The sequence below is a fragment of the Erigeron canadensis genome, chromosome 3 (assembly GCF_010389155.1).
Source record: "Erigeron canadensis isolate Cc75 chromosome 3, C_canadensis_v1, whole genome shotgun sequence".
Taxonomy (NCBI): domain Eukaryota; kingdom Viridiplantae; phylum Streptophyta; class Magnoliopsida; order Asterales; family Asteraceae; genus Erigeron; species Erigeron canadensis.
Window position 1 is genome coordinate 7,834,065 of NC_057763.1, and position 19,328 is coordinate 7,853,392.

Consider the following 19,328-nt stretch of genomic DNA (forward strand, 5'->3'; position numbering starts at 1 on the left):
TATTAAGCGAGCTTCTCATAAAACGAAGAAATCTCCAAATTCGCTAGCACCTCTTCATTTGCTTCACATGGATCTTTGTGGGCCGATGAAAGTACAAAGCCGAAATGGGAAGAAATACATCTTGGTTATTGTTGATGATTATTCAAGATATACTTGGGTCAAGTTTCTTGCATCCAAAGATGAAACAACTCAGATTTTGATTGATTTCATCACTTCTACTCAAGTAAATCTTCAACTACCAGTTCGTTACATCTGTTCGGATAACGGCACTGAGTTCAAGAATGTCGTTTTTGATGAGTTTTGTAAATCCAAGGGCATTACTCACCAATTCTCTGCGGTTCGTACCCCACAACAAAACAGTGTCGTTGAAAGGAGAAATCGAACGCTAGTGGAAGCAGCAAGGACAATGCTTGCTTATTCCAAGTTACCATCAAATATGTGGGCTGAAGCTGTTGACACTGCTTGTCACACTCAGAATCGGTCCAATGTCAATCAGCGTTTAGAGAAGACTCCTTATGAGGTTGTTAACAAACGCAAACCCAACATCAACTATTTTCACATCTTTGGGTGTGTTTGTTAGACTTTGAATGATCGGGAAAACCTTGGAAAGTTCGAGAAGAAAGGTGATGAAGGTTACTTTGTTGGTTATTCGAAGACATCAATTGCCTACCGAATCTACAATCGCCGAACAAATATGATTCAAGAAACAATGAATGTTTGGTTTGATGAGATGTCGGGTATGATCTTTGAACAAGAAAGTTTGCTACCAACAAGTAATGGTGCAAGTGCTTCAAGTACTTCTACAAGGACTTCTACTTTAGCATCTAGATTCAAGAAGTTTCCAACTCCAACAAGTTATGAATTAGATATTCTTTTTGAAGAATTCTACAATTCCAAACCGATTCATGATGAAGAACCTCGACTCATCGTTGAACCAATTCAGACAAATAATCCAGTTCCTGACAACAATCATGAATCATCATCAAGTTCTTCTGAGCAAGGTGCTACTTCTTCAAGTAGTAGTTCTTCATCCTTTTCTAATGATTCTTCTTCAGCTCCCTCTCCTAATAATTCTTCTCAAGTGAATGTTCAAGAACAACCTACCCAATTTTCTCAGATAACAAATCCGATGAACACTCCAAATGTGTATGTGTCACTTGACTTTGATCATCCATGTTATGAGGAAGCAGTTCTACCAAGCTATGATTCCATCTCTCAACTAAACTCAGGGTTTAATGATGATGATGTTGATATTCATCAACAAGATCCTCTTCCTCATGATCGCAAATGGTCACGTATGCTGAAAGATCATCCTACTGATAAATTATTGGAGATCCACAAGTCGGAGTAACTACTCGTACTTTAGTTAACGAGTGTCTTGTTGCACTTTCTCTCAGCAACAATGAACCCAAAATTGTCTCTGAAGCTCTTTGTGATCCAGAGTGGGTTAAGGCAATGCAAGAAGAACTCGCACAGTTTGAAAGACTGAAAGTATGGAGATTAGTTCCAAATCTGAGAAAAGATGATCCAATAGGCACTAAGTGGATTTTGAAGAACAAAAAGGATGAGAATGGAGTGGTAGTAAGGAACAAAGCTCGACTTGTTGCAAAGGGTTATTGCCAACAACCTGGTGTTGACTTCGACGAAACTTTTGCTCCAGTTGCAAGAATGTAGGCCATTCGGATTTTCTTAGCTTATGTCGCATTCCGAAACTTCACTGTGTTTCAAATGGATGTGAAGACAGCTTTCTTGAATGGTGACCTCAAAGAAGAAGTTTACGTTGAACAACCAGAAGGTTTTGTTGATCCTATAAGGCCAAACCATGTCTACTGTTTAGACAAGGCTCTCTACGGTCTTAAGCAAGTACCCTGTGCATGGTATGATTCCTTAACTACTTTCTTACTAAGAGGTGGCTTTACCAAAGGCACAATTGACCCTACCTTGTTCATTCGCAAACAAGGTAAGCATAATCTTCTTATCCAAATATATGTTGATGACATTATCTTTGGGTCAACCAGTCAAACATTTTGTCGAAACTTTTCATCTCTTATGGTTAATCATTTTGAAATGAGTATGATTGGGGAAATGAACTACTTTTTGGGTCTTTAAATCAAACAATTACCAAATGGTATTTTTATATTACAAGGTAAATACATAAATGACATGTTGAAAAAGTTTGATATGGCTTCATGTTCTTCAATTTCTACCCCAATGGCTGCTCGAACAAACATAAATGCTGATAAAAATGGGAAACCATTTGACCAAAAGAGATATAGAAGTATGATTGGTTCATTGTTGTATCTTACAGCATCTCGCCCATATATAATGTTCGTAACATGTATGTGTGCTAGGTATCAAGCTGCTCCAACTGATTTACATTTTCAAGCAGTGAAACGAATATTTCGTTATCTGAAGGGTACACCCAATTTAGGTCTCTGGTATCCAAGGGATACTGGATTCAATCTAACTGCTTATTCAGATGCAGATCATGCAGGTTGTAAGCTTGATCACAAGATTACTTCCGGTACTTTACAATTTTTAGGTGATAAAATTGTGAGTTGGTCTTCCAAGAAACAGAATTGTGTGTCACTATCAACAGCTGAAGCTGAATATGTGGCTGTGGCTAGTTGTTGTGCTCAAGTGTTATGGATGAAGACGCAACTAACTGATTATGGTCTAAAATATGATCATATCCCTATCTATTGTGATTCTCAGAGTGCCATTGCTATTGCTGTCAACTCAGTAAACCACTCTCGATCAAAGCATATTGATGTTAGATATCATTTTCTCAAAGATCATATTGAGAAAGGTGATATCGAACTCTACTTTGTGGGAACTGACTATCAACTTGCAGATTTGTTCACCAAACTATTGAATGAAAAGAGGTTTAACTTTATTATCTCCAATCTTGGCATGCTAAATCTTGAACCTTAAATTATATTGTTCTTAATACATCCTAGAAAAATAAAATACAAAATTTGAAAAGATAAAAGCAAATACAAAAATAGAAAATCTTGAAAAACAGACAAAAAGATATTTTTTCAAAGTGGTTTACATATAATATGTATGTAACCCGGACTTCATAGTTTTATTTATTTCAAAGAGGCTTACATATACTCTGTGTGTAACCCGTTCTTAAATGTTATATTTATGGTGAAATGTTTATACATTTTCAAATAAAGTTTTTTTCAAAAAACTATCAATTGTTGATATGAGTAGCGAAGGATTGAACTCCTTTGTGTACTCCCTAGTTATCTCATCTTGAACAATTGATTGAGTTAAAGTTTGCTTAAATGTTTTATTGCATCCAACTTGTTGATGTAAGATGTGAAGGATTGAATGCCTTTGTGTACTTCCTAGCAATCTTATTATGAACATTGTTGTTGAAACAAAACTTTATGTTTCTTAAAATTTTGTTCACTTTAGACTCTCAAATTTTTCTTTATATATCACAACAAAGATTTTACTCTTTTTGATTTCACAAAAACCAATTTTTGCTCTACCTTTCTATGAAAAACATTCTTGATCTACTCTTGCATAGATTAAGGGGGAGTTTGTGATTTCAAAACTTTCAAAACTTCAGATGTTTTTTAAATCTTTTTCATAACACACATTTGATGTTTTTCAAATGATTTTCAATCAATTGAAGTTCGGTGATTAGTTTGCACATGAGCAATCTGTTCACTCCCTGAACTTTATCATCACCGATGAGTTCTAACCCCGGAGTATTCAATTCTTTCATTAGATTATAAGGGTATGTTTGAGTGATGATGGTTTCGTGCAAATAGGATGGAGGGAGTAAAGTCGAAAAGTGAGAGGTTAAGGTGATATGTTGTGAGAAAAGGGTTAAAAGAAATGATACCCTTCCCTAAATTCTCAAATCGCCGCGTTAAACACGTTTCTATAGGAAATCATTTGTTGATATCTTGATAAAAGACTTGATGGACCCAGTGAAGCGATGCACATCTTTACCTAACCACTCAAGTGTTTATTAACAAATACTTGTTTCAATTCTCACGGAGATTTTCACATTTCTATTGACTCTTCACTTGGAAGATGTTGATATTGAATAAAGGCGACAGTCTGCTCCAGTCCCCGACTTCATTTGATCACGTTGTGTCTAGATCTATCTTGATTGGTCATTCATTTGATCATTATTCATTTCTTTAGGACACATTCGAGTCATATCTTTGTGATATTATTGCTTATCTTTGTGATATAGCCGGAACATTTGTAGTGATATCTTTTGATATTCCACGATGATCAAATGGAAATTCTACCAATGCTAACATTTTTATCCAACGTTGAACGTAGGTTTCATAATTACATTTATGTGATTATTGAGTGAACGAGAAGTCTAACAGTGACCTCGAATTTTACCTAAAAGTCTTTAAGGATAATAGATTGTGGTTATCAAACGCTTTGGTTGTACTAACCATGATTTATATTCTTTGAAGTAATCTCGTGGTTGAAAAGCTGCAGACCGAACTATGTTAGAACATTGCTTTGTGCATGTCTCAATGATACATAGGAAATCCGAAAAATGTTATACATTTCTATCGGTCATTTCATTAATCCTTTTGATTTTTGAACATGTTAACAGATCATTCTTATCCGGTTCCATTTCTCATCTCATAAACACAAAAAACACAAACACCATACTATAACGTTTGTACCAACAACTTCAACCTTACATTTTATACACCTTTAGGATTCTTTAGGGTGGGCTAATGGTTTGGGTTGCTGTTTTGATGGTCGAAAGTTCTCCATGTGCAATACATGTAGTTTTGGATTGTGTTATTTCTTTTAGCATTTTATCAATCAATGTTTGCATAATATTGGTTTCGACTTTGTCATTATGAGGGGGAGAAAAAGATTATGATTGATTAGGAAAGAAATAAGAATAATTTGATGGAGAAGAGTTTGTGCTTGGTTTGTGCAAATATGGAGTTAGTATGTGAAAAGGTGTTTTGTTTGTGTATAAAAATTCGAAAATTGGTTGAAAATTACACAAAATCAAGCTATGGATCGTTCAGGTTAATGTGTCAAAGAATGAAACCGAAGATGAAAGGATATTCTCTCAAGATGGAACAAATGTTCAAAGATGCTCCAACAAGGTCATTCTCATGAATTGAGGGGGAGCATGATTACTTCATAAGAGACTTATCCAACATTCATTCAGATGTTTACTCTCCAAAGTATTCAAATCAATGTGATCACTAAGATCAAAGCTGCAAAAAGTTGTAAGGTTGGTTAGAAGATTCAAGACAAAGAAGTAATGCTTCAAAAGAGTCTTTATCAACATACTTCATTGAAGATCTTCAAAGTCATACAATAACACTTGTTCAAGAAGCTCCAATGCATATATCAAAGGGGAGAGTACAAGTTCATGATACTTCATTTCAAGAAGTTGAATTTCACTCAAGAATTGAAGATTGAAGAATCAAAGACAAGTTCATACCTTCCGCACCTCAAAAGACAACTCTGATTCATGATTCAACAATCTTCAAAAGTTTCAAGACACACACACACATTTTATTCTCTGTTGAAAAAGGAACATTGAGAATCTCTTCATGATTTAACTTCAAGAAGTCCAAGACCAAGACTGAATCAAGTTCACCAAAGACTTGTGCCTAGATACCAATTGTCTTCATCACCGGGCTCATCAAATTCATTCCTACAAGACAAAGATAACACGTACTTCATTCATTACAATATATCACTAAGGTGGAGAATGTTAGAAATCCAAAAATAGTGATAAATTGTAATTTAAGTTAGTGGACTTACTTGTTGTTAAGTCATAGTTAAATGATTTCTAAGGATGAGGGACTAGATGTGATAATTAGCATAAATGTATAATTAGACTATAAATACTCCATCTCTCCTTAGAAATCATAAGCTTTTCACCAATTTTCTTCATTCCTGTAACAATTACACACACTTAATTCCAATCATTCCTCTCTCTCTCTCTATCTCTCTAGAAACACACACTAAAACACCAAGAACACACACACAAAATCTTCCATTGAATCTGTGAATTTGGTGCTGAAATCGTGTTATCTACACTAAAATCTTTTTAAAACCATATAAATGTGACAAGTAGATTCCACTTAACTTTTTCCTGAATTTACCTTTGAATTAGATTAATCATTTCTCGTATGTTAGTGATGTCATGATTCATTCATATATCTAAATATTTTTATAAAATACAGAGAGGAGATCTCCTGAAATTGAAAAATAAATTGGAGTAATGTTGACGTTTGATTTTAGATTGAAGGAATCACATCCCTAAAATAAATCATCTCACCTTGTTTCCAATTTTTTGTCTTTAAAATATATTTTTTTATTCATGAATTTATACTTACCTTTCTTTTTCTTTTTCATTTCTCTTATTTTTTAATTTTTTTTCCATAAGATATCACTTAATTCTGCCCCTTCTTCATAAAGTTCGGTCCCACTTATTTGTGGCCCGTGACGGACCATGTCAATTCGTTGTTAACAAGGAACGTGTCATTTTTGCGTAAAGTAGAATTTTGGACCGAGAGGTCTCCATTAGATTTAGTAGCTTGTTTGTGACATTCGTAATTTTTATAAGAGCTCGTGCACGTTGGTTTTAGTTACTTATAGTGACATTATTTAAGTAGACTTATTTATTTAGTCGTTTTGGTCTTTATTATGTTGACTGTTTTTATTGAGGTTGATTGTCGATTTCATTTACATTATTATGGTGATATTAGTTGGTAAAACCTTTTTAAAACATTTAATATGTTTTATTGATTCCGTTGCGGAATCAATTGAGATTTTTTTAAAGTCGCTTTCACATTTTATTAATGGTGTTATGTTTAAAGTTGAAATTTTTTTGCAATTCACATTTTAATAAAGCAGGGTGTTATACGCTAACACTTATTTTGTTGAAATATGTTGTGTTTTCCGGATTATCATATGAAGCATATTGAGATACATGTGAGGATGGGTAGGTTGAAAGATAGATGAATAATTGAGATGACGTTAGTTACCCATTAAATTACTTCATTTATTTAGATGATGCTTTTTGTGTTGAATTATTGTTGAATCTATTCATGGATTTCCTGATGTTTATATAAACTCGTGGCACCATGTTTTAATGAATGATACTGTCACTCAGTATGAATTATCAATGATTATAATTAACGTTTACGTAAAGTTTAGCGCTGTCAGGGAAAAAAAATTAAATCCCTATTTACAAAAGTCGGGTGTTACATCACGTCCATGTTAGACTCAAGCTAGAGGGCGTCTTCGACGACTTATAACACTCGGCCATGGTGAATTAACTTATATTAGGCATTACCATAATATAGAATTAAATTACATTAAAGAGGAAATGGTTTGTTTCTAGATACTTGGTTGGGCTTGGAATAACTTTTTGGGCTCGACACTTTAGCAAAAACTTCAAATTTCATACTTGTTTAGTAGATTTGATATAAATACTAGAGCTTTAATAAAACATGGGCTAAGAGACCACCTTGTTGCTATAGTTGGATTAGTCTAGTAGGAACACTAGTTGGGTGTGGGATGGGTTGATATTGTTGGTACAGGTGGCAGTTATCACCGACGATCAGAGATGATCGAGAGTATGTGTGCAACTGTCCCATTCTAATTTTGATATAGTAAAAAAAAAGTTTTTTTTTAAAGTTTGCTTGAAATTTTTCCTTTAAAAAATAAAATAAACCAAATAGATGTTAACGGAATTTCGGAAATATGTCTTACATAGTTAAAACCTTATTGTTTAAGTCACAATGAACAATCAATTTATGTTTTTATGGTGGTTGCCGTTGGATGTTGTAAGGGGATAAGGGTAGGGGAGATGACAAGTTTTCAAAGTTTACATTACTTTTTCGTTTTTATTTACTTTTAAATCTTTATACTTTAGTGAAATGATTATTATATTAACTCTTTTATTTTATATTTAAACTACTAAAAAAATAGTCTTTAATGACACCTAATTTATAACACACGCATCAACACACAATTTTTAGTGTCATAAAATTCGTGTCATATCTCAAAATTTTTAAGGACTTATGACATGCAATTGAAAGTGTCATAAAATAATGTCGTGTAACACGGACTATACTTTCATTTGCGTGTCATCCCTAAGCATTTTATTATTTTTGTTTGCTTATATTCCTACTAACCCCCCAAAAAAAACCATTCTAAAATTCACAATATCATAGTTATTTTAAAAAATTTGTCATAGTTATACTAAAAAATTTGTCATACCACATACAAATCAAAATTCAATAGAAGAAGATGTTAAAAGTAAATTAGAAAATCGTTAGGAAAAAAAAAACTTTTAAAGAAAAAAATATATCCAAACTAAAAATGGGCCTTAAAGAAATATGATGGCCCAAAATCCAATATGAGCCAAAAAATAAAAAAAAGTGATTATCGGTTGTTTCAAAAAAGATAACCCTTTATTTGTAGAAGTCTTGAAAAGTTATGTAATATTTTTACCTAGCATATCTTAAAATATTTACTTACATTATCCTCTTAATATTAATGATTAAATTACACTATTAATCTAATATCTTATAAAATATCTTCATTAACCTTTTACATAAATTACTTTTACATCAAATATCTTGATCACTCGACGCCGCTTGCACCACTAACAGTCGTCCCACCAGCACACCGTCACTGCCATATTATGCAGGAACCATGCTAGTATTAGTTTAATGGAAACTAAAAAATAATGTAGAGGAAGTTAGGGTGGGAATTATCGTATTTATACTAGTAAGCTCGGGCCTCGTGTTGTGGGACTTCAGTTATCATGTTTATACGGTTTTGTTCTTAGTATATTTACGTTGCACCTACATTAGTCTAATTAAAAACCATTCCGCATGGATATAGAAAAAAGATAATTATGTAACAACAATATTACAAACATGTTGAAAAGTTTACAACATCGATATATATATAAAATATTTATTTGCTATGTGTAAGAAAACCAAAAACCGAAAATAAATAAAAATAAAAAGCTGAAGCAAAGTTTTTTATATATTAGTTGGATGGTTGATACCACAATTTTTTTGCAATATTGAACAATAAACTTATTTATGTGCAAGAAGACCAAAAATCAAAAAAAAGAAGGAAAAACAAAATATTGAATAAATGTTTTCAATATATTAGTTGAGAATACAAAAACAAAAAAATTGTGCAAAAAACAAAAAAAAAAAACCTTAAAGGGGATCCGATATAATCAAATCCGAATAGTGATGTGGGGTACTGCAAAATGTACCAATGAAATGGTGTCACTGCCCAATATATTAGTTGAGAAAACACCAAAAGTAAAAGATATATACAAAAACCAAGAAAAACTAGATAAGAGAAAAACGCAAACGAGATTCAATATGACAAAATTCGAGTGTAAGATGGACCAATGGATATGTTACCACCCTATATACTTATTGAGAATACAAAAGCAAAAAATTTGTGAAAAAAGCCAAGAAAAACTAAAAAAGAAAAAATACAAATAGAATCCAATAAGACATAATCCGAATATTAATACAGGATGTAATATCAACCAATAGACTAGTGCCATGTAAGCATAACAATGTTCATTACAATCATCATCAATGTAATTGATAATATATATATATATATATATACCTAGTTGGATAAGTGGTTGGAGTTTTTGTCCCTAGAGACAAAAGTCATGGGTTCGATCCTCATGCCCAGCAAAACTGGAGGTTCTTTTCTATCTTTGGTAAAACATGAAAGCATGCAGTCTCTTTACCTTTGGTAGAGGTAAGGTTGTTTACATCTCAACCCCATACATTGTCGAATACGGTAATTAATATGACCCAAAACACGTAAAAAATTGCATTGGGAGTTACTTTTTATATAGAAAGATAGAGAAAAATGAATATGTAGTCATTTGATACATAACTTGATGTGTTATACCTACAAGCGTTGTAAGTACTGGTGAGATTTATAATGCTATCCTTAATCAATCATTGTGTAAGTTAGTAATAAGATATAGGGTAAATTATATGAAATGGTTTGTCATTATTTCAAGAGCCATCTTTCGAAAACTTTATTATACTAAGACATCCTATGGTTGTATTTTTATTTTTTTTTTCCCTTCAAAAACAGTTCTTTAGGTAATTCTCTTAGCATATTTTTGTTAAATGCCTCATATGCTAATCACATAAGGGTACTTTTGTAAATGACAATCATTTTGCTTACTTCCTTTTTATTTAACACTTTAGCCAAAATAAAAAGGATTTTGATTAGCACATAACCGGAGATATACCAAGGAATAATGAAGTTTGCAAAAGGACGTTTTTGGGGAAAAGAAAGAATAATTAAAAGAAAAATGTCTGGCATAATAAAAATCGGTTCGGAAAAACCTAAAAACCAACATAAACGGTTCTGTAAATAATCATAGAATACACTCCTTTGTCGAAGTAAGAGAGCATTGTCCACTTTTCCAACTGGCCACGAAAAAAACATTCATGTTTCAATAGTGGGGTAGGAATCTTTTCTTTTACAACTTGTATTTACCAACTACCACCAACTATTCCGTCATTTAAACAAAAATATAATGCTTTGATGTATACTTTCGTTTTATTTTTAAGTTGACAACATAAAGCATACATGAAAACAAATCATGACAAAAATTTATAGAAGAAATATATATATGTTAGCAAGTTCTAATAGTATAACAAAGTCGAATAACAAATATACAAGTGTAGAAATTAAGCTAATCTATCTAAAAAGGTTTATACTACATTACTACAAAATATATAAAACCGGTAATATCACATGTAAGTTTAATAACTATTATAATTTTTGTATCTAAAGATGAAATAATTTGTATAAACTAAATATGTAATAAGATATACTCGTATATCTATCCTTACACGATGAAAAGTAAAGGAATAATCAAACCTCTGTATAAATCTAAAAGAGAACAAACAATGTGACAATCATCATTGAACATGGATGACACCCAATCATCATCATCTTCTTCTTAATATTTTAGGCTACAAAACATGATACGAGTACATATCTAGCATTTTTTGTACTCATTAAACGAATCCAGCTTAGTAAACAAGTAAACAACACTAAATTCCCCCAAAATGAATTTTCCTAAAGCAACTTCTATGATTTTGTTGTTGTTCATTAGCATCCTCTTGTCAAGCTCCAATGCCGCCCCACGCTCAAAAAGCCTATCTATCCGTCTTATCAAAGACTTCCTCTCTATTCAAAACCGAGCTAGAGCAAAAATTCACATGCCTCCTCTAATTTGGGACCGACGACTAGCACGCTATGCAAACATTTATGCTAGGAAGAGGAAACAAGATTGTTTGTTGAAACATTCCAATGGGCCTTATGGGGAGAACATTTTTTGGGGGAGTGGTAATAAGTGGAGCCCGGTTCAAGCTGCGGCCTCTTGGGTCGCAGAGGGGCGGTGGTACAACCGCCAGTCGAATTCATGCACCGGAGGGAGGGAATGTGGCCATTACACACAGATTGTGTGGAGAAGAAGTAAACGAATTGGGTGTGCTAAGGTGACTTGCTTTGGAGGCAGGGGTGTGTTCATGACTTGTAACTATGATCCTCCGGGAAACTATATTGGTGAGAAACCTTATTGATCAATATTGGAGTTTGACTTTAAACAATTGAATGATTGTTACCAAAGGATGTATGAAAAACTGTAGTAATATTTTAACATATGAATTCTATTAATTTTCTTTTAAATCTCATATCTTGGGTCATATGTTATCATTATTTTGTTGTTAGATTTTCTTGTTGAGATGATTTTTAAGAGGCTAAATATAATTAAAGATGACATATTATTACTCTTACTAGTCTTTAGAATTGTATGTACGTACACACAAATTAAAAATGTATGCTATCGTAAGATTTAGTCTTTAGATATATGCTTGAGTGACTTATTAGTTATTAGTATTAATGAACTTTTTGTTAAGAGTATAAAACACCTTGTGCTATGATATAAAAAGACTTAACGAAACTCCAGGTGTCGAGTCTTCTACCAGAGTGTCCAAGAGGATATCAAAAACAGCACACCATTTCACCTTTTGTATTTTTATTGTGTTCTGTTTAAAACTCATCTATTTTGAACATGGCCACTTGTAGGTTCATGGAACCCTTTTGTCATTAGCTAATTACTATATATCACGCTATTTTATAGTTTATGCCTATAAGATGTACCCTAAAATTGCATTGGTTGGAAACTCGCCATTTTTTTTTCATTAAACCAATCTTGGTTTCAATTGTAGTGGTTGGAAAGTATTTCTTGGTTTTTATTGCAGATGATAGAACTCTAACATCTATTAACAAGGATAATGTGGATTACATGTTGATATTTTGAAAAAGGGCGTGTATATAAACTACAAGTAAAAAGAGATTTTATATATGTTGAAAACTTTGGTCTTCAATATCTGGTCTTCAATGTAATTCATCTTTTCAATATCCTATATTTATTTGGGCTTCAATCTAATTCATCTGGTTAATATCCTATATTTATTTGGGCTTCAACTATTTTTGCAAGAGACCCACAACTAATTTCAATCATAATTAACAATAAAAGTCAACAACCCCGGGTTTTACCCAGGATACAGAACTAGTAAAATTAGTATAACAATAATAAGAACAACAGCTAAGTATAAACAAAAAAAAATTGTAATTAATGACACATGTCACCCTTCGTGTTGGTACATAACCTCCGTAGCGAAGTCCAAATAGGAAAGGAAGCCTTCGTGACGAAGCTACCCGATGTAGCCTTATCGAAGAGATAATACTTCCTCTTCAAAAAACGAGATTTGACCCAATCTCTTAATGTTTGCATTATTTGTACAATAATTTTCTATTTTATTGGCTTAATCCTCAAGCCAAGTCTTCACCATATAAAAAAAGATCTTCCATCGTTAATGATCATCACATTCTCCTACTCTAGAGCAAGAACACGCATGTGCGCTATCTCTCTGTGAAAGCAGACACATCCCCTCTCACCCCTGAGATGTGGCTCCATCAACCACAACAGCAATTACAATTGGCGTAATCATACTCTCCCTTAAAAGACATGTCATCGTCCAACAGATTACACAAGTGATTCTGAGGCTTGTAACGGCTTTGTCCTACCTTCGGATAATCGCCAATGGATCACAACACTCATCTCTATCCCTCAAAGATTACACCCACCAATGTAAAATCATTACTATTATATAGTAATCACAAAAACTATCCCTATGATTTGTCAAAAATTACAAATGTCATCCCTACCTTTTGTAAATTATGGTTATGGTCTCTGACTTTGGAGCCCCGTCAAAAATTTTGATCCAAAATCATTTTGACCAAAAGTATTGACTTATTTACAAAAGTTTACTTTAGGACTACAAGTATGAATGTAGATCAAAAGTTAGAGATCAAAACTTGAATTTATGAAAGGTAAAGATGTAACGTACAATTTTTAACAGACCACTGAGACGATTTTTGTATCTAACTTTGTTATATATATATATAATGTAGCATTAATAAAATTTACATTGTTTTTAAAAGAGTGAAAGTCCTTAGGTCACAGGAATTACTCATGTTTCTTTAAAAGAAGAGATTTTCTTGGCTATCGAGATTCACCTGCTCTGACACTGGGTTCACAAAAAACGAATCTAACTCTTTGGGATTAGTATGATGCAAAGCGAGTAGATCAACAATGAAATTATTAATAATAAAATTAGTATATAACTATAATAATTTAAACAATAATAAAATATGAAGTGAACTAAAAAAATGAACGAAAATAACAATGCTTAGGTAACAATGATAAAATAGCTTATTGTAAGCAATGGCAGTACTTGATCAATTCTTTGGAAGGGCCAAAACACAAAGTATAAAGTATATAGGGGGTGTTTGGGATTACTTTTTGAAAATAGATTATGCGTTTTGAATAATCAGAATCAGATAATTAGCTGCACCAAAATGGACTGATAAAAGATAATGTTTGAATTTGATTATGCGGTTTGTAATCACAATAATCAGATAATCATCTCTTAAGTGTTTGACAAATATATATTTTTTAGTAAATAGTCAAGTAAAATGACAAAAAGGACAATAACCGAATGACTATTATGACTCAGTTTTACCACTACATATTTGGATGTTAAAGTTAACTATCCAACTTGGACGCAACAATATTACAATATATATTTGAATTATTTGCAATATGAAGATGTTTAACATTCATGTGAAGATGGATATTATAACTAATTGCTATACATGTTGGACACTTGAAGCCATGTGAAGATGGATATTATAACTAATTGCTATACATGCTGGACACTTGAAGCCATGGCCAGTACACATATATGTTTATCCAATAACAATAAATAAACTAGTTTGAATATTCTGCATTAGTACAACAGTGTCAAATTGACAATTATAAATAGGTAAAAGACTAAATAATAGAATAGCCTAAATTTTTAGTGCATGAATGTCAAATTATAAGTAGGAAATAGACATCAACTAGTCTTGAAACAAAGGCTCGTAAAACATGTAATACAATTTCAAACTAGTCTTGAAACAAAGGCTCGTAAAACATATAATACACCTCCAAATTTTTGTCTGAATTTTGCAACTTCGGGATCCACCTATAAAAAGAAGAAAACAATAATTTAGCATATAGTTACCATAAGATTGTGAAAAAACTACTTGATCAAACCATTACCTGTATTTTTCATCCCACCACTCACTCGTTGCTTTTATTGTTTTTTTCACATGATCCCATCCAAGCCTGGATGCAATACTCATTAAACGATCATATATCTTCCAATCCATCTTCATTAACTCCCAATGGTTTTTAAGTTGCAATTTAATGAAAACTTTTCATGTTCTATTTTTTAGGCTATTTTTTATGTTCGTCCACCCAACCTTATTAAAGTGACTCCCAGGTCTATTACTATTTCTGATTTCCTTGAGACACAACTCAGCAAATATGATATGAGTGCTTGAATCCCAAACAGTTTTCCGAGCAATTGTGGCATTTTCATGGTTCAAGTCCATCATCTATTTTGACAAATTACATAAAAACGATTTGAACTTAAAAAAGATTTGAACATAAAAAAGATTTGACAAATAACCCTACTTTTGTAGAACAGAGAACAACAAAACTGGAACTATTGTGAAGTGGAATTGGAATTTTTATGTAAGAATTTATTTAACGCAAATAACATCAAATATGAATTGGAATTTCATATCACTCGAACAGTAAACAACACTAATTAATATATTAGGGAATATACAGATAAATCAATAATATAACATAAATCTTAAAACTCTTGGATGAGTGTATGTTTAATAAGAGAATAACGAAAACAATCAGAAAGTAATGAAAGATTTCTACTTGGATGACATTAGAAAATCTATTGGTTTGATGAAGAGATCAATTAAAGAATAAAAATTACCAAGATGTAAATGACGGCCGAAGAAGAAATCGATTTGCCGCCTAGGAACAAAAGCAATCGTATATTATAATAAAACTAATACCAGAGGGTAAATATAAGAGGCAATTAAGGGTATTAGGGTAAAATTTGTGGAGGGAAATTTTTTGTTGGAAGCACGTTTTGGTGCAGTAGGGGGTAAGATGCTCTTGGAAAACAACGTTTTCTATCCTCCAAAACGCAAATAATCTAATTTTGGATTTTATTTCCTAAACACTAAAAATTAATTTTTTGCGATTTGTAACCACAATAATCTAAAAATCTAGCAAAATAATCAACCCCAAAAACCCCCCATGATGTCCTAACAGTTCAACAAAATTAAGGGTTTTTATGTTGGAGGTGTTGATGTGTTTGGTACATCTAACTATCTAATTTGTCCAATAAAACAAACAAGTTCTAGCACGGCTAGTAAATGAAATGAAAAATGTTTTGAGTATCATTTTCCCCCAAAGAAATAATATAAAAAGGGGCCACGAAACTCACCTCAATAAGCAAGTAGTTGTGCAAAGTCCAAAATGATCCATAGAATCTACACAACACATATATAAGAACAAGTTACAATTATGGACATGGTCAATAACCATCCATTGTAACCCGTATTTGATGATATACATATATGGCTACTTTCAAAATATTCACAACTGATTTGTCATATATTATTAAGTTACAAGTTACATAACTTAATATAGAGTATTTGTTTTAATGATTTATGATTGAATTCTACAAGCTCATATTCACTCAAATTTTTGGTAAATTTATCTATATTTTATTAGGATGAAACGAACAATTCAAACTTTCAAATCTTAACTACTGTAACCTTAGAGTGTTATATACTTACATGAATTTTTGCTTAATTTATTTGGCACGTTAACAATTTTTAAATATTTCATAGTTACAAACTAGTCAGAAAATTCACTGTTTACGCACATAAAAGTTTTATAAAAGTCAAGGACCTTCAATGCTTAAAAAAAAATCCAATTTTTTTACTGTAAACTCTTAACATCTTAAAATTGTTTCTGGAAAAAAATAAATTTATGGTTCATAAAATTGACCAAGATATGACTATTTGAAGTCGACTCAAATCTGTTCGGAAAACTCAGCTTTGAGCAGTTTTGTTATAAAATCCGTTTGACAACCTTAAACTTTATATTTTGACATGAAACCAATTCCACCAGAAAGTACACTTCCTGAAATTAATTTAAGACACCAAAAACGTGACTTAACCATCTTCCATGACCAAGATACGACCTTTCAAAGTTAACAAACTAAATCTGTCCAGATTCTAAAATAACTCAAACTTACTGTTTTAAAGACTACTACAACTAATATTCATATATAAACTTTCAAATCTTTCCAGCACATATTTACATCTGTTATTATAATTTTCATGCCTTCAAAATTGGATTTCTTAAATTACATTAATTATTATGCTACAATAAATACGTAAACTTTTAACATTAATATGATTTATACTTCAAGCTTTTGATTTAACCTAAAAAAAACCCTTTCATTCATTATTATAAATTTTGCCATAATATACATATTCATCAACATAGGATACTTATAAATAAAGATTAATAAATAAAAAGACATGCTTATATATATATATGAAAAGAGAAGACAAATGATTTACCCCATGATTGATGATTTCCTTCTTACATACCTTGAAAAAGAATAGAATATAATCTTTAATATATTTATTATTAATTGTAATTTAAATCAAGATTCATAAGAATTATAATTAAGCTTACCAATAAGTTATAGCTTTGATCTTGAGAGGGTTTCCCTCTTTTTTTCTCTCTGGGTCGACGCAAGAAGGAGAAGAAGGAGAAAAATAGTTTTATTTTTTTGTTTAGGTATTTACTTATATTTATTGTAAGGATAAGTGTTTTAGAGTTTGAATGTAATTATGATATATTAATATACAATTTAACAAGAGTTCTAATAAGATTAAAATTTATCTTTTCTTCCTTTTTTTTCTTCCTTTTGGCCGTCCCCCTCCCCCCTAAATTGCTATATTCCACCATTTTTTTTTTGTATAATCTTATTATTATTATTAATATCCTACTACTTGTATTGATTATAAGTTACTTTGATAATTATTAATATTTATTAACCACTAAGCATCGTGTAATAATTTATCAATGTCTAGAAATAAATATGACTAACAACTACACGTTTAGAAATAAGGGAATAATTATAGTCATCTACGTTTAGCAAGATCAAATGTCTAAATTCTAAATTATTGGAATCCAAATAATAAGAGCCACATATTGGAATGATCACCACATTTCTATGCTTGTTATACTACATAGGCACATTGACTAATCAAGAAATTTGAAATTAAAGTTAGAGGCTATCATAAAGTACTTATTTTAGTGACGGATGTCACAGTGTCCCCTAGTTGAGAGAATTTCATCTCGAAATTCTGTTGGAGTTATGGTTGGAAGTCGTAGCATCAAATAGATGTGGATATTTGATTTTCATTTGATCCTCTAGCTCCCAAGTAAACTCTGTCCCTCGCTTTGTATTCCACCTGACCTTGACAATTGGAATCTTGCTACGTTTTAATGTCTTAAATTCTCGATCCATAATCTCAACTGGTTCTTCCACAAAATGTAACTTGTCATCAATCTTAATGTCATATAGCAGTACATGCAAAGTTGTATAAGCTAGACATTTCTTGAGATTTGACACGTGGAATGTATCGTGTATCTTACTTAGTTCCTATGGTAGTCTTAAACGATAAGCTACTGGACCAATCCGTTCAACAATTTCAAACGGTCTAACGTACCTTGGTGCCAACTTTCCTTTCTTTCCAAATCGAACCATGCCGTTCCAAGGCGACACTTTAAGTAACACTTTATCACCAACACTGAATTCTAAAGGCCTTCCTCGTTTTGTCAGCGTAGCTCTTTTGGCGGTCTCTAGCTGCTTTCAGTCTTTCTTTAATTTGAAAAATCCTATCTGTTGTCTCTTGTACAATCTCCGGACCAATCAACTGACTTTCTCCAACCTCAGCCCAAACAACAGGTGAGCGACATTTCCGTCCATATAAAGCTTCAAATGGAGCACACTTAATACTTGAATGATAACTATTATTGTACGAGAACTCAACTAGAGGAAGGTGAATATCCCAGCTTCCCCCAAAGTCCATCACACACGCCCTAAGCATATCTTCCAAGGTCTGAATAGTACGCTCACTTTGACCATCGGTTTGAGGATGGTAAGTCGTACACAGGTCTAGACGTGTTCCCAATGCCTCTTGCAATGACTGCCAAAATCGTGATGTGAAATGACTATCACGATCAGATATAATAGACACAGGGATTTCCATGCTTTGCCACTATTTCCTTTATGTAAATCCTTGCCAACTGTTCCATTAAGTAGTTCTCACGGATAGCTATAAAATCCATGGTTATTATTTCCCCATTTCCATTCGAGAAGTTGTGGTTGCACTAATAAACCCGGTGGCTTATTATTTTCAGCTTTGACTTTCAAACATGTTAAGCATTCACTGACATAACTGGCTATATCCCTTTTCATTCCTGGCCACCAATACAAATCTTTAAGGTCCTGATACATTTTGTCAGCTCCCGGATGAACGGAGTATCTCGTAATATGTGCCTCGTCCAAAATCACTGTTCTTAATCCACCTGCAAGTGGAATCCATATTCGTCCTACAAAGTACAATACTCCATCCTCTTTACGCTCCAACTACTGGTCTAGATCACACAATCCTTCTTTTTCTACATTGATATCCTGTAACGCTTCACCTTGAGCTCGAATTATCATTGATTTTATATCTGAGTGAATCGTCATGATCGTTGT

General features: G+C 32.3%; 1 protein-coding gene across 1 annotated transcript; it reads left to right on the forward strand.

Moving 5' to 3' along the window:
* Nucleotides 1-10,959: 10,959 nt before the first annotated feature.
* On the forward strand, nucleotides 10,960-11,747 carry LOC122594062 (pathogenesis-related protein PR-1-like). The gene has a single exon (XM_043766540.1). The coding sequence runs from the start codon at nucleotides 11,121-11,123 to the stop codon at nucleotides 11,634-11,636; it is 516 nt and encodes a 171-aa protein (XP_043622475.1). The 5' UTR covers nucleotides 10,960-11,120; the 3' UTR covers nucleotides 11,637-11,747.
* The last annotated feature ends 7,581 nt before the right edge of the window (nucleotides 11,748-19,328 follow it).

Excerpts from the sequence above, each read along its gene's own strand:
- LOC122594062 (XM_043766540.1), top strand. The coding sequence starts at position 11,121 with ATGAATTTTCCTAAAGCAACTTCTATGATTTTGTTGTTGTTCATTAGC.